General features: G+C 42.2%; 1 protein-coding gene across 1 annotated transcript in view; it reads right to left on the minus strand.

Moving 5' to 3' along the window:
- Positions 1-8,183: 8,183 nt before the first annotated feature.
- LOC146500099 (rho GTPase-activating protein 20-like) overlaps positions 8,184-15,925 on the minus strand; it is a 34,004-nt gene continuing 26,262 nt past the window's right edge. Inside the window, exons 14-15 of the mRNA XM_085135821.1 lie at positions 12,563-12,674; positions 8,184-11,276 (exon numbers count right to left, since the gene is read on the minus strand). Of these exons, the coding sequence (XP_084991947.1) occupies positions 9,616-11,276; positions 12,563-12,674 (1,773 nt within the window). The 3' untranslated portion in view covers positions 8,184-9,615. The remainder of the gene's footprint in view (positions 11,277-12,562; positions 12,675-15,925) is intronic.

Consider the following 15,925-nt stretch of genomic DNA (forward strand, 5'->3'; position numbering starts at 1 on the left):
AAGATCACCTTACAGAGTGGTTCCCAAAGAATATTCTGGGGTTTCCCCTCCAACAGCAGTTTAAAAAAGGCCTTCAAAGCATTTTTTATTGATTTCATGGGGGAACACGGATGGGAGCGTTGGTGTGGATAACAAAGAGGCAGATGAAAGTTGGGCGTAATCTGTTTCTTTTAATGCCAGCAAAGGTCAGACTCATGTGCCTTCCCACCCACCTCCCCTGGCACCCACATAAAGGGTACAGGAATACACAAATGCATAGCCCAGCATGTGGAAAACAGCACAGGAGTTGTACTGAGGTTTCTGCATATCACAGACAAATAACAGATTTACTATTTGTTGTTTGTGGATATGACAAAAGTGTTAGTTATCAATAAGTGGACATGTGTGCTTCCTTGAGAATAATAGAAGAGACGGGGAGGATGAGGATGACTTGCTTAAAGGGAGCTGTAGACAGGACAGCAATAGAGACATAACTCTTTGTAGATGAAAGGGAAAATGATGCAGGGTCATTTTTAGCCATTTAATGATGGAGCCTTTCATCCGAGGTGCCTCACAACAATGAGGGGGTGGCATGTCAAGAATCAAATATCACAGATGTTTTAGCTCTTTATTTCACTTTTGGGCTTGACTATGGGTGTATATAAAACACACACAGCCAAGGGGGGACTTCAACCATTTTATTTAGGACTTCTGAATTAAAGGTCATAATTTTGCTTTTTGTTTGTTTGGTTGTTGGTTGGTTTGTTTGTTTTAAATGGAAGTGACATGCAAGGTAGTGCTGACTCATCATACAGTAGCAAATTGTCAATGCGGTCTTTAAGTGATGACGTGATGAATCCTGCTTCCGGGCCCAAACTACCCTGCGTTTCATAAGACTGTTGTGTTTTTGACATGTTTTAATGCTTTGTATCTTATTCTATTTAATCTCAAAAAGCCCCTAAAAACAGTCAGTGACTGTTTTTCACTCGGTTTCCTCTCGGTTTTTATTACCGCTAATCATTTTAAAGCTCAGTTTTTAAGACCTTAGATGTAACTACAGCCCAGCCCATGCAGCAGTATATGAATGACTAACCTCGTATTCTGGATGGATTGTCTCAGTTGTTCTCCTGGCCGAAGAATGGTCCATTTACAGCCTGCCACCCTGCCATGCGACTGCATTTGTCCCTGACCATCGGGAGCCCACGTGTTAACTTTTATCAAGTGGAAAAAATTAGCGTTCATCCTCCAGCTTCACTGTTTATATTATGCTAACATAGCTGTGTCGCTAGCGATCACGTAGCACATTGTTATATACCAGCTAGCCAAACTTCAGTAACCCTACAAACGTCACTGCTGTTTACTTTGTCTTCATTTATGTTGGAAGTGATAACAGAGCTGTACGTTTTAATTTGTTTCAGAAATCTCTCAGTCAGAACATGGTATATTATATTTAGATGGAAACTAGCGAGCTAACTTCCTGCTAACTTCTGACTCCGTTAAATTTAATAAATTCCGTTTTCATGGATGCCTGGATGTTTAACTTAATTGTTACAGCTGGTAGAGCAGCCACACTGATCATTTTATTACAGATGAAAGAATTTAGACAGTTTTTCAACTCTCAGTGATCCCGCAGTGATCGTGTGACTTAGGGACCTGCAGCAGAGTTTGGGCTCAGACATTGCTAACGACATCAGACTTAAAGACCGGATTGCAAATAAAACCCCCAAATCCAACATAACACCCATGATTTATTTTATTATTACTCTGGATAGGACCATTACGAACTGTATCAAACTGTATGAAACTAGGGATTGAGCGCATAAACACATCACAAAATTGTTTACTCAGATCACACTTTTAATAAACAGTAGGATAATTTGCCTTTTGCAATGCATCGCATTTAGAATGGAAGAAGCACTTTTTGATCCCCTGCTGAAGTTTTAATGAACAGTCTTATTCTTAAGGTACTTTCATTGTTTTGGGAGACAGAGTATTTGATCTCCAAGCAAAACACGACTTGGTTGAGAAACCTTTGTTGGCAAGCACAGCAGTAAGACATTTGCTGCAGTTGGTCACCAGGTTTGCACACCTCTTAGGAAGGATTTTGACCCACTCCTCTTTACTGAAACTATTTAAATCTTTTAGGTTTCTTGGGTGCCACTTGGCAACTCGAAGCTTCAGCTCCTTCCAAAGATTTTCTATAACACTGAGGTCTGGAGACTGACTAGACCACTCCATGACCTTAATGTGATTCTTCTTTAACCGCTCAGCTGTAGTCTTGACGGTATGTATTTGACCCTCAATGCAGTGAAGTCGTCCTGTACCCTTATTCAATTCAATTTTATTTATACAGCGCCAAATCACAACAACAGTCGCCTCAAGGCGCTTTATATTTTAAGGTTGACCCTACAATAATACACACAGAGAAAAAAACTAACAATCATATGACCCCTATGAGCAAGCACTTTGGCGACAGTGGGAAGGAAAAACTTCCTTTTAACAGGAAGAAACCTCCGGCAGAACCAGGCTCAGGGAGGGGCGGGGCCATCTGCTGCGACCGGTTGGGGTGAGAGAAGGAAAACAGGATAAAGACATGCTGTGGAAGAAAGACAGAGATTAATAACAAGTGTCTACCCTTAGCAGATAAACAGCCCAAAGTTTAATGTTTCCACCTGTGTGCTTGACTGTGGGGATGGTGTTCCTTGGGTCATACTCAGCATTTCTTTTCCTCCAACAATGGAAGGTCAAGCCCTTTCTCCCAGGTAGATGGTAAACTTAAGACAGGCTTGTACATGTGCCTTCTTGAGCACTGGGACCTTTTGGGCACTGCAACATTTAAGTTCATTATAGAATAGTGAGTTACCAATGGTGTTCTTGGTGACTGTGGTCCTAACTGCCTTCAAATCACAAACAAGCTCTATCCGTGTAGTTTTGGAGCAATCCACCACCTTTCTCATGGCCCTCCGAGTCCTTACCCCACGGGGCAACATTTTGCCTGGAGCTCCAGACCAACATGATTTTATATTTCTTCTATTTCCAAATAATCACACCAACACTTGTCACCTTTGCATCACGCTTCTTGTCACTGGTAAAAGGAAAGCCACCTTCTTGCCACTGAAAACTCCAACTTTAACCCTATCATAGTTAACCCTTGAATCTTCCCTCTTGCTTTACGCTTTTTGGAGACTAAGTATATTTTTTATACACAGTTTGAGTCAAATCTGACACAATCAAGCTCATTAGCTAGCTGAGCACACAGCAACATGCAGAAAATGGGAATACACATTAATACGCTCAAATGCCTTCACATATCCAGTCCTTTCCCTCACTGACTTCTTACCAGGTGTTTTTACCAGGCTCTCTTGGCCACATTTTTTCAGCCCTTCGTATTTGACCCCATAAATCTTCTCTCCTATTATGTAACTAAGCTTTGTCGGAGGTCTTACATTCTTCTAAGCTACTCCTATAATTTGCTGTATTTATATGTACAACTGTCAAACAAAAATGTTTTCCTGTGCTTGTGTACATCTACCTAGCCCCATAAACCATCACACAATCTTATTTTATGATTTTCAGCTAGGGAGAAACAATGCCATAACATGCTTGGTTCTTTACAGCAGCTTCAATAAAACACTGTGAAGGTTTCTACAGTTGTATTGCTGTGTTAGTGCAGTTGTGTTGTGATCCTGTATTTTGCATTTAGAAAATTAATCAACATCACATTCAGGGTCCAGCGGGTCTTAGCGAATGGGAGTTCACTCACGCCTGCTTTTCACTGCAGCGTTACTGCTTCACCAAAACTGGAGAATGTGTGTCAGAAAAACAATATGTGGGAATAACACCAGGGTTACGGCCCAGGGAGTTGCATGCTTTTCAGAGTGGGTCAACAGTATAGCAAAGGGAGGGAAAGCATACTGATTGCTGATTTGTCTGAAATTCATGACTGGGATCAAGCGTGACCTCACTGTGCATTGAGTTCGACGTTGGCTGAGGAATCTCATGGAGAAGCCAAGCGGCTGTTGAACAACCTTTATCATCCTTCTGAAAATAAAAGCAAATCTTTCTGTTGCTACGGGAGCAACTTAAGGTCTGGAAGCGCAAACTGCACCTGTAAAACCAGCAAGAGACCTAAAATAGAGTACGAACCTCAAGAATATCTGCATTCTTGCCCTTAAAAGTTTGTAGACCGATCCATTATAGAGAACAACAGCATTGCATAAAAATACAAAGCAGCAGCAGGAAAAAACAAGAACAAAGGAAATTTCAAATACTACTCGATGAGTTTGAATTATAAACACAGAAAATTGCTGTCAGATTTTGATCCGTGCAATAAAAGCTGGAAGCATCTGGTTGGTAAAGGCTTCACTTTCAGTGCGACAATGATCCCAGACACAACGCCAGTGCAGTAAAAGCATACCTGGATGAATTCCACATTGGTCCTCAACATTACTGAAGCACTGTGGGATCATCGGGATCAAACAGAACAAAAGGCAGCCAACATCCCAAAAAAAAAAACCTCTAAATGTCATTTCATTGTGTGTTTGCACAAATTTAAATAAATGCTATAAATGCACCCATTTCTCATTTTTCTACTGACATATAAAGACAGTGAGGGGTCGCTCAAGACTTTTGCACAGCATCAAACAAGTTGATTTATTATATCTTTAGAAGATTTTGCTGCTCTGAACATGTTCCTCTATTTTGCTCTGTTACCCCCATAACAGAAGTTTGCAAAAATCAGGGGGCCAGCAGGTGTTAGGGGGCCTGCTGGTTGTCAGATATGGCTGAGAGAGATCAGCCACTCACGAGTTCTTTAAGAACTCATAGTAAGAAAACCCGTTTTTGCCTGTAGTTCCTCTAACACTGAGCTGAACCTCTCTGTTTGTCCGACAAAGCTGTGTTTTGACTAATTCTCCCAACCTGCTGTGCAACCTGTCTCCCTAGCAACATGAGCTTGTGCCTGTATATCTCCACATCATGCATTAGTGGAAAACATGTGTACAGATGTGAAAGGTTTTGATGGTTCTGTCTATATTTCTTTTGGTGTTGACGTCTTACAAAGTTTTCTTGTAAATATATGAGTCAACCGTGGCTGCCGGTGTTGAAGGTTTTCACAAAAACTCATAAACAAGGGTTAGAGAAACCATCACAAAGCCCCACTTAATTCTTCCTCTGCCGCTGTGTAGGAATCATACTAGGGATTTGTGTAAGAATCCCACCATGATTTGTGAGCCTTGGTTATATAATGATGTAGCTAGGGATTATTCATAAAAAAACTTCATTTCAAGTTATCAAACAGATTCAGAGATGTCCAAAGAGAAGAAAAACTCATGGAGTGATAAAGGAAAAGATCAGAACTTGGAAAACATGTAAGAGAAAACCCAATAAAGGAATGGAAACATGGACACTTGTTCCCTTTATCTTTGGTTTTAAGATGCTCGTAATGAGTTTGAACTCTTATGAAAACCTCCAGCAAGTCAAAAGACGTCGACCTCGAGCGTGCAGTGTTCTTTAGTTCCTCAGTCAGAGTCACCCCTCGCAAAGTCGCTCAGCTCCAGCCTTCACAAAGCGACTTCACTAACCAGTAGGTGACGTCACGGTTGCTGTGATGGCCGTATCCACAACCACACACTCGAAACAAGTTTGGTGATATTCATCCACTCTCTGCGCTCACATTAATCAGACGTGCAGGTCTAAAGTTTCTCCCTCTCCCGCACCGTTGCCAGATTTAATTTCCTTTTCGCTGCAGTCATGAGAGTTTCACAGCACACACTCAGCTTGTTTGGTGATTTGTTTCAACACATTTCGTCACACAACACTTTATTCTAAATGATGAGGAGTGCATTTGGTTTTCACTACTTTTTCACTGATTTGTTAAACCGTCTTTACATCGCACCTTACTTTATCAAGGAAACGAAGATAGTGCCATCCCATAATTCATAGTGATTCACCTTCTGAAGATCGGTAAATATGCCCCAGCAAAACTTTTGTCACCAAAACTGATAAAGTGGTGGAGATCGTGGAAACGTTAATCAAACATGTGCTTTCCACGTCGTGCCACAGCACAATGATATGTTTTGATTTTTGAAAACAGCCTGTGAACATTACGCTGCCTTAATACGATCCGTTTCTTGTCACGGTGTTGTCATGCATGAAGAATCATGAATCAGTTTAGACTTTGGGTCAGCTGGAATAAGTGTTGGCTTTAGGGAATTGTACCTTTTTAAACTAAATGCTAAACACGATATGAGGTACATTGTTTGGACTATTCAGCCGTACTCATTAGGCCAGATTGTTTTCTTATGTTCTTGCTCTGTTAAGCTGTACTTTTGAGCAGCGCTCTGATTAGCTGACCTCCTTTACAAGCTGACTTATTAAAATATGGAAAGATGTGTTATTTTTTTAGCTTTAAATGTAGCTGTAATAAGCTCTTTATCCGGTCGTTAAGTGATGACGTGACGAATCCTACTTCCGGGCCTAAAGTAGTCTGCGTTTAATATGGCTTTTGTGTTGTTAACATGTTTAATGTTTTGTATTTTCTTCTATCTAATCTCAAAAAGCTCCTAAAACAGTCAGTGATCACTGTTGACCTCCCTCGGCTTTTATTACTGCTAATCATTTATTTAAGCTCAGTTTTTAAAACCTTAAGATGTAACTACAGCCCAGCCCATGCAGCAGTATATGAATGACTAACCTCGTATTGTGGATGGATTATCTCAGTTGGTCTCCTGTCTGAAGTTTGGTCCTTTTACAGCATCCTGCCATGCGATTACATTTGTTCCTGACCACCGAGAACACTCACATTAACTTTTATCGAGTGGAAAAAAAGTTAGCTTGTTTATATTATGCTAACATAGCTGTGTCGCTAGCGGTCACGTAGCACATCATTATATACCAGCTAGCCAAACTTCAGTAACCCTACAAACATCACTGCTGTTTAGTTTTCTGTCTTCATTTATGTTCGAAGTGATAACAGAGCTATACGTTTTAATTTGTTTCCAAACCGCCGCAGTCAGGACATGCTATATTGTATTTAGATAGAAGCTAGCGAGCTAACTTCCTGCTAACTTCTAACTCCGTTAAATGTCATAAATTCCGTTTTCATGGATGCCTGGATGTTAAACTCAATTGTTACACCTGGTAGAGCAGAACGCTGATCATTTTATTAAAGATGAAAGACTTTAGACAGTTTTTCAACTCTGAGTAATGCCATAGTGATCGTTTGATATATGGACCTGCAGCGGAGTTTAGGCCCAGACACGGCTAGTGACGTCAGGCTTAACGACCGGATAGACCAGTATTTTTAAACATCACTTTTGTCATATTTTGGAATTTATTAATCAGATTTCAGTTCCACTAGGTCTCAGGACAGAGACATATTTTACAGTTTATATTTGGATATTTACACTTACACTTTTTTTAATGCTCGCCTATGTTGTAGTAAGATTAGTAATGACTACCAAGCTGGATTTCAGGAAATTTGAAGACATTTTAAATTCTGGTGCAGTTCTGGATTGCTTACACTCACTTGCCACTTTATTAGACACACCTGTTCAGCTGTGGTAAATGGGCTGATTCACCCATTCACATAGATCCCTGCTAGCATGTTTTTCTATGCTTTTTCTAAGAGCTTTCTCTCTAACACTTGATGCATCAGAGAGCAACTTGGGGTTCAGTATTTTGCACAAGAAGTCTTGCACACAGTGTGCCGCAACCAGGGATCAAACCGTTAACCTTCCAACCGATCTGCTGTACCTCTTGATCTACAGTCAGCCGAGAGATGTGTGCAGCAACAACAGAAGATTGGAAAATAAACGTTCCCTGGTCTGAGTCTTGATTTCTGTTGCAACATAAGGATGATAGTGTTAGAATTTGGCAGGAACAGCATGAAAGCATGGATCCATCCTGCCTTGTATCAACAGTTCAGGCTGGTGATTGTGATGATCTGAGCCTGAACCAAACTAGTTTACTTGGAGTTCACTGCACTTAAATGCCTCCACTGTCACCAGATCAGGAGATCACGGCGGTGCAGCAGACAAATCTTCAGTAATTGTGTGATGTACCAAAATCTCTGGGGGATGTTTCCAAGAAGCTGTTAATGACGATCCTCATCCTGTATCCCACCCTGGTGATATTTTCCAGGAGCCACAAAACTGTCACGCGAAACCACCCCTGTGAACAAATTTCACATTTGACTGGCAAAGTAGTTTCACAAGAGCAACATTTATTGAAATCAATTATATTTTGGTTCTTGTGAATTCCTGCTGGAATTCAGATGTACACAATATACAAAGGGTGCATTTGGTAGCAAATACTCTTTTCTATAAAGACAGCAGCAGCAGAATTGGCATGTACAAAAATACACATTTGATTTCCTCACACCACACACCACATACGAAACAACAAGATAATATATTTATATAGAGATTTATACATATATATATATATCTGTATCATAAATATGGAGAACTATACAGGCTGAACACAGTTCTGTAAAGGATATAATAATATTAATAATAATACAGGACAAAGTACTCTATGAGATCATTTAAAATGGCAACACATGACAATGGCCTTCTGTGTGTGTGGTCCTGTGAAGAAGTTATGTAAGAGATAACACTGCTTATTACTGGTGCAAACTAACAATAGCTAACATTGTCTGTGGGTATGTATTTACATACTTTTCATCACGGTAATAGACAGTGGAATAAGGCCATTTACTGTTAAGTGTCACGATGGAGTCAACACTGCAGCACTGGAACAAAAAGATCATACATGTATGGACAAAACACACAAACTGGTACATCCAACACAACATGCACTTGCGCAACAAGGTGTCTCCTTGCGATACCCAAAGGGCTTCCTGATGAGGATAATTAAGTGCTTTGAAAGCAAAACTAAAAGTGATTTCTCTTTCAGCGGCACTGATTTTCTTTTGGCTCAGGACACGCTGACAATCAGCAATGCTTTCTTTTACACACACACACACACTTACAGGCAGATATCTTCTCCTTCCAGGTCACAGATATTAACCAGACTTACTGAGGACGACGCTGTGCTGTGTGTCTGCAGGATGCTTATACGAACACAAAAACTGCCCCCACTGACTCAGACAAACACTTCAGTCGATGGAAAAGAATTAGTTCACTTCATGGTTGCGATCGGTCACGAGCGGCACGAATGTTGCTCAAGTTTTTAATGTTACTGTTTGTACTGTCACGGCCTTCGTTTCCCATCAGCTGCAATGGATTTTCTGCTTGCTTTCTAAACATTTTGCAAGCTTCCCGAACACGAAAAAAAGGATTTCTTTGTCGTTTCTTTTTCTTACTGCTAACAAGCTCTCCAGACTTTCATCAAATGCTGAAAAAGAAACAATAGATCTGGAAGGTGCACAAGGACACGGTGAGAGAAACATTTTGTCTAGAGAAACCAGATTTTTGGTGTTCGAGTCGCTACACTGACGCTGCATCTGTACCTCATAAAAATCTTAAACCGCTGATGTACCATTACAGTAGTCAGCAACAGGTTAAAGGTGTATATGAAAAAAAAATACAATAAAAAGACAGTTGTGTACAAGTTACAATATCACATGAAAGACAGTCTCCCCTGTACAGTTTGTCTTTACAAAGTTCCTTGTTACACATACGATTCTTCTGCAAAAAAAAGTTGCTCAAAGTCCTCCAGCCGCGGGTCACTGCACCGCCTGTTCTGCCAGTCCTTCTTACCCTGCACAATTGCTAGCGCGACCTCATGACTCCTCTGCAGGCAGGCGTCCACATCCTCTTGACCTTGTGAGGAAAAGTAGTCCCTTACAGCCCTGGTGGCAGAGGGCGACAAGCAGAGGCGCGGCTTGGCGTGGTTATCTGACGCTCTGCCGTCTTGGGGCCGGGCTTTAGAAGCAGGAAGTCTGTCTAAGGTAAGGCTGGGGCCGCGGTTAGAGTTCACATTGACCTTAGCAGGATCAGATGCTCGGCGAGGAATGGTCTTCCTCCCTCTGTGGATGTCCATGGCAGGAGTTAGGGAGTGGGACTTTTGTCTTTGGAGCACCAGAGTGGTGGCACTCTGTCCAAAGAAAACACCTTTTGGGGGCTGTACGCAGCCACCTTCAGCCAGCCTCTGTGCGATCTCAGCTTCTGGGTTTGGTTTGAGTTTGTTAGGTGAGGTCTGGTCATGGAGGTGTCTCAGATCTTTGACTGTCAGAGGCTTCTCGGTCGCACTGTGAAAAGGAGAGTGGCTGCGCTGCAGCTGCAGCAGAGCCTGCTGGTAAGATGGAGGGCTGCTTGATCTATGTCTGCAGTTTTGATTTGTCACCATGGCCTCCTGGGCACTGACAGAGAAGCAGTTAGTGGTTGAGAAGGATTTCCCGTTAACCACGGGCAGGTCCTCCTCAGTGTGTCCACTATCGGGCTGCCTTAGCGTCAGGCACCGGTCCTTTTTAAGCCACGTGTTAGGGTGGAGGCCATGAGAGTGAGAAGCACTTTGGCAGGTTCGAGGGGGTTGGGTGGCTTGTGGCCAATGAGCCAGCGCTTCTCTCTGAGGGGGAGAGCTCCTTGAGGACTGCTGTGGGCGTCCAGGAAAAAGGGGGGAGAGAGGAAGGGGTTCGTTTAACGGAAGTGGCACATTTGTGGCGTAGTCAGTGGAGTACTGTGAGAAGGCAGAGTCTAAGGAGCTGAGGGAGGAGCCGGTTGGTGAGGTTGCCGGTGAAGACAGACTGGAACAACTGGCATCCAGTCGCAGTGGCGGTGGAGGGGCATGCTTCGTCTTCCTCCGCCCGCCGTTCTGGATTTTGACTCCTCTCTTCTCACAGCCATCCTCTCCCTCCTCTTTCAGCTGCAGCCCGTTCAGCTCCTGTTCAAGAAAAACCTCATCCACATCCGCTTCCCCCTCCATGGCAGCATCGTAGCTCGCCTTCCTCACTGACGGGTGGCGGTTATCAGCATGAGCCAACACCGTGCTTGAAGTCGGCATGCTAGCCAGGGCTAAGGCCGGTTCTGAGCTCCTCCTCAGTCTCCTAGGACCCTGCGACGAGCCGTTGGCGTGGCGTACGCGAGGCTGTCGAACCACGGGACTGAACCTACTGGGTCTGGCCAGAGGCGGGAGCTGCAGCAAAAGGTTAGAATCGGGGTCAGGTTCGGGGTCGCCATCGCTAAGCGTGATGACAGAGTCACGGCTGCAGCTGTCCGGCTTGTCTTTGTCGCGAAGCGGAAGCTGTTCCTGGAAGGGAGACTCGGGATCATCGTTCAGCTCGTTCTCCAGACTGTCGTAAGACGAGTCGTTCATCTGGAAGGACGACACATCTGGGAAGAAACGGAGAAAACATGATTAGCAATTAGCAACAGTGCCATTTTTCACTGTAAAGAGTCGCTTTAACTGATTGGTCGGACAAAAAAAAAAAAGATTCAATTAAGTGAGAGCATTTCCTGAGCTGAATGAACAAAGTCACAGTTCACTGGTGCACATGAGGAGAACAGAGGACAAAGCATATCTCTGCTATGCGCTCTTTGACCCCTGGTGGTTACTTACAGCATGAATGAGGATATTCAGTGCTATCTTAATCATGTGATCCTGGCAATCATTGAAATTACCGCAGGTCAATTTGTTGACCCGAGTCAACATGACTTAAAGCTCCTGGGCAATTCAGTTGCACCACACAGAGCAAGCTAGTCAGTCCCAAACCACCTTGATGCAACACAGTGAGGCTTTATCAGTACTTTTTCAGATAATAAATAAAGGATCCTTTATCCCACACACACAAAACACACACACTTGACCTTTAGAACAAATTTGACACAAGAACATAGTCTCCATGTGCATCTGTTTTTCTTTTGTTATGTTTTTTCACAGGACTAGCTGTGCTGAAACCCTCCTAGAACAAAGCTTTGCCACAAGAGAGTCGTCAACTCCAGGCATTTATTTTGGGTTAAAATACATTTTCAGAATAACCAGTTAAATCTTAGATAGTAACGCTTAAAATGTTCGGTGGTTTTGCCCCCAAAATAAGGTTTAACAGGCTTTTCTTTCTTTTTTACCAGCAGGTTATACTACTACATGTGCAACAACATTAGTGGCTTTTTCAGTTTCAGTTGCAGGTAGGGGCGAGCGAGCGTTTTACCATCTTCTGCGTAAATGAAGTTGATTCAATTCAAGATTTTTTTAATGCCACACCTCTCCCTGTAATAGCTCAGGCTGTGCAGTTTCAGTTTGCATTTATTAAGTCAGAAAACTGAAAGCAAAAGAAACCCAAATGGCAAAATCTGTAAATGTTTCCATTACAGTTGCAGCCTGTTTGTTTTTTTTATGGGATCAGACTCTTTAACAATGTAGGAATCAAGTCTCAATACTAAGCACTTTATTAGAGAGCAGTATTTTCTATACTTCTTGGCTTTCTTGTCACTGTCTCAGCCATTCTTAACAGTTTTTTCCTACAAGCTTATACAACTAAACTGGATCACAAAATCTGCCTGATCATGAGCTCATAAAATGTTAAGAAAAAGCCTGTACATCCTAATTAACTGTTTTTAAATTAAATTCCTACTGATATTCTGTCCTTTCTTTGTTGTCTGGCCTAAATCTCAGTTCTTACCAGATCCATGGTCGCTGCTGCTGCTCTTCTGGCTGAAGGTTCTGAAGAGTGATGTGACGTCCCCCAGGAGGGTGCTGCAGTTCTCTATTAGGAAGCGAACAAGCTCACAAACCTGCAGGAACAAATAGCGCCTGATTATTTCATGTTGTCACCAACATTTTCACTTTGCTCTACTTCGGTGGCAAACGATTACCGTAATTGTCGGACTATAAGCCGCTACTTTTTGCACAAACTTTGAACCCTGCGGCTTTTAGTCAGGTGCGGCTTTTCTATGGATTGTCCGTGATTTTTGTCATATCGTAAGACGATTTGTTTTGTTTGTTCCGCTGTTGTACGGCACTACGTTGCCTGGCGGAAGGATCAGGGTTCAAGAGTGGTATGTTGGTCACATGTCCATCCGCCAGGCAACATAGTGCCGTACAAGTAGCGCGAAAAACAAACTTCAAAGTAGTGCTGGATGACGAGCGGCGATAAACTTGCGAAAAGCAAGTTATGCTCAACTCCACCAGTGGAATCTGACAGCGTGGAAAAGTGTGAAAACATCCATGATCACCAACGGATTTCGAAGGGCTGGACTGCTGCATGATGGAGAGGAGGACACCGCCACAGCCCTTCTGAGGGTGTTCGACTCCGACACTGACAACGAGGATTTGTTTGGTTTTGAAAGTGACAACGAAGGAAAGAAGCTGAGAGTGGATGACGAAGCCATCCTGAGCCTGTTCTTTTCCGACACTGGAGAAGAGGACTTTGGTGGTTTTAGCAGGAAGATGGTTGTGAATGACTTTCTTCTTGTTAAAGCCGTGTCACTGCACCTGAGCCTAAAAGGTAGTCCGAATCTATTTTTCTGGTGTGCTGTAGGTTATTGTTATGTACTACATTTGTTACTCATTTATGAAGCACAGTACATGTTTCGTACTTGTAATTACCGCTACTTGTACATATACCTAAAAAGTTATGCAAATATGTACCCATAACTTGTTTTTCAAAATATTAATAAAAGGGGTGTGTCTCCAAACAGCCATCTCTTTCCTGACAATTCGCTTTGTGCATATTCTCTTACATATGATAAGTCAACATTGAAACACCTGCAGCTTTTAGTCAGGTGTGGCTAATGTATGTACAAAACAGTGTTTTCCCCTGATTTTAGCTTGTGCGGCTAATATTCAGGTGCGCTTTGTAGTCCGGGAAATACGGTAGTTTTCACTCTTATAGATTAAGAGGTGTTTGTGTTTACAGATTCATTTGCTGAAGCTGGACCTCACGGAAACAGCCAGTTCAGCCATCATTTAGCAACACAGAAAGTTTACTGTTTTGTGTCTGTGCAACACCGATTGGACTCACAAACTGCAACGTGAAACACAAAACGTGGCATCGTGACCAGGTTGCACCAGCCGACAGCTCAGGATAATAAAAAACCCACTTTTTCTTTTTCAATGTAATTCCAGTTAGTGTAGAGACCCACAAAATATGAGAAAAGGTCTTTCTCTGTATATTATCTCAGAGGGTTGTGTTTTCCATCCTGGGGCACAAAGACATTTATGTCTAAGTCAGCTGCCACGCAGTCCAATAAAAGCGATGTAGAGGCAAATCAAAGCAGAGAGAGGTCTGCCTGCTGCCACCACATCCCAGACGGCGTGTAGATACCAACTGCTGATTTCATTTGAAACTACTGACACAATCCATTTTTAATAAGACTAAAAACCGAAGTTTTGTGTCATATTTTTAACTTGATACTTGTACTTGATGCACATTCTGCAGACATGTAAGTATTTTCAGATCTCACACCTTTCTATTAATCCAATAGCATTTAAAACTGTAGATTTTCACAGCACCCTCATACATTTCTGATCTTTTAAATTGCTACACTCCTGCAAGATCACTGAGGTCTGCGGATCAATTGCTCCTGGCTGTCCCGAGGTCCAGATTAAAGCACAGGGGAGATCCGGCCTTTGCTGTAACTGATTGGAAACTGTGGAACAAACTGCCCCTTCACATCAGGACCTCCCCAAAACTGGACACTTTTAAAACCCATCTGAAAACACACTTTTATTCCTTGGCTTTTAAATCAGAATGAGTTTGTATCTTATTTCTTACTCAAATCTTCTAATTTTATGATTCTTTTTCTTAACTCTTATCATGTCTCCCTATGTTTTTATTTCTTTTCATTATCTTAATTGTACAGCACCTTGGTCAATGGTTTTTGTTTTAAATGTGCTATATGAATAAATTTGACTTTGACTTGACATAAAAGCAGGAAACGGGTCACGCAGATGCTCAGAACAACGTCTGAGAAGCAGAGCGCTTAAACTTGTGTGTGGTTGTTAATACTGTAGCTACTGACTTGTGATATCACTGCTCTATGATATAGTGACCCAAATAACTTTGTGGCACTGTTTTCAAACAGCTGTCAAAAGCTCTTTTTAATTTTTTTTCCATATTAACATTTCTTTTCATTTGCTTGTGTTGATGTCAAACCTCCACAGTGAACGGGAAAACATCGACTCCCTCTCCTCCGTCCATTCTTTCTTACCAGCCCTGGAAAATGTCCTGATAATACTGGCTATGACATCATCGGTTGGCTTTGATACCGAATACAATGTAGGTGTAGTTTTTTCCCCATTTTGTGTGTTTTTGTGTGTGTTTTTTTTTCACTTAAAGACAATCACGACTTTTCGCAGCAAAACCACGGCCACAAATGTCACAAAGGGGCAAGAATCTTTGAAAGGGATCCGAACACCAATCGTTCGCAGCTGAACGACTAACTTAAGCACATTCAGTTGATGTTTTCAAACACTGTAACGCTGTCTGTGCTTTATGAGTTTTATCAGCCCAGTTGGAATCCATCCTCAAACAAATCACACTGCTTGGCAGAAACCGCTGCCTTTAAAACTAAACAGACAAAATTTACACACATGACGTCCTGTGACACAAATAGTTGGCAAACGCCAGGGCCACTGGGAAATTTCCACTGAAATCTGCCTGATGTGTACATAAATAAGCCTGTGACACTATGGAAATACTGCGCCGGTAAACACTCGTTTGTTTGTTTGTGGGCCAGATGTTGTCTGGTCTGTGTCTGCACGGTGTCCGTATGCGCCAAAAAACCGCCGTCTGTCCAAACAAGGAGTAATCAGGCTGCGCTAAAAAGTCGTTTAAAATGGTTTTCTTTCCTCTAAACCCAGAGTTTTATTAAAGCTTGAAAAAAAATCCGCTTTTTAAACTGCCACTCACAGTTTATTTATTTACATTTAAGCTAGCAGATGATGGGTGATGAGCTGTACATTCAGAGTTATGTAACAAAATAAACTCCACAACTGTTTCTTTGAAGTGTTTGAAGCCAATCATCATCACAAACAACTTTAG

The sequence above is a fragment of the Neolamprologus multifasciatus genome, chromosome 16 (assembly GCF_963576455.1).
Source record: "Neolamprologus multifasciatus chromosome 16, fNeoMul1.2, whole genome shotgun sequence".
In the NCBI taxonomy this organism is placed as follows: domain Eukaryota; kingdom Metazoa; phylum Chordata; class Actinopteri; order Cichliformes; family Cichlidae; genus Neolamprologus; species Neolamprologus multifasciatus.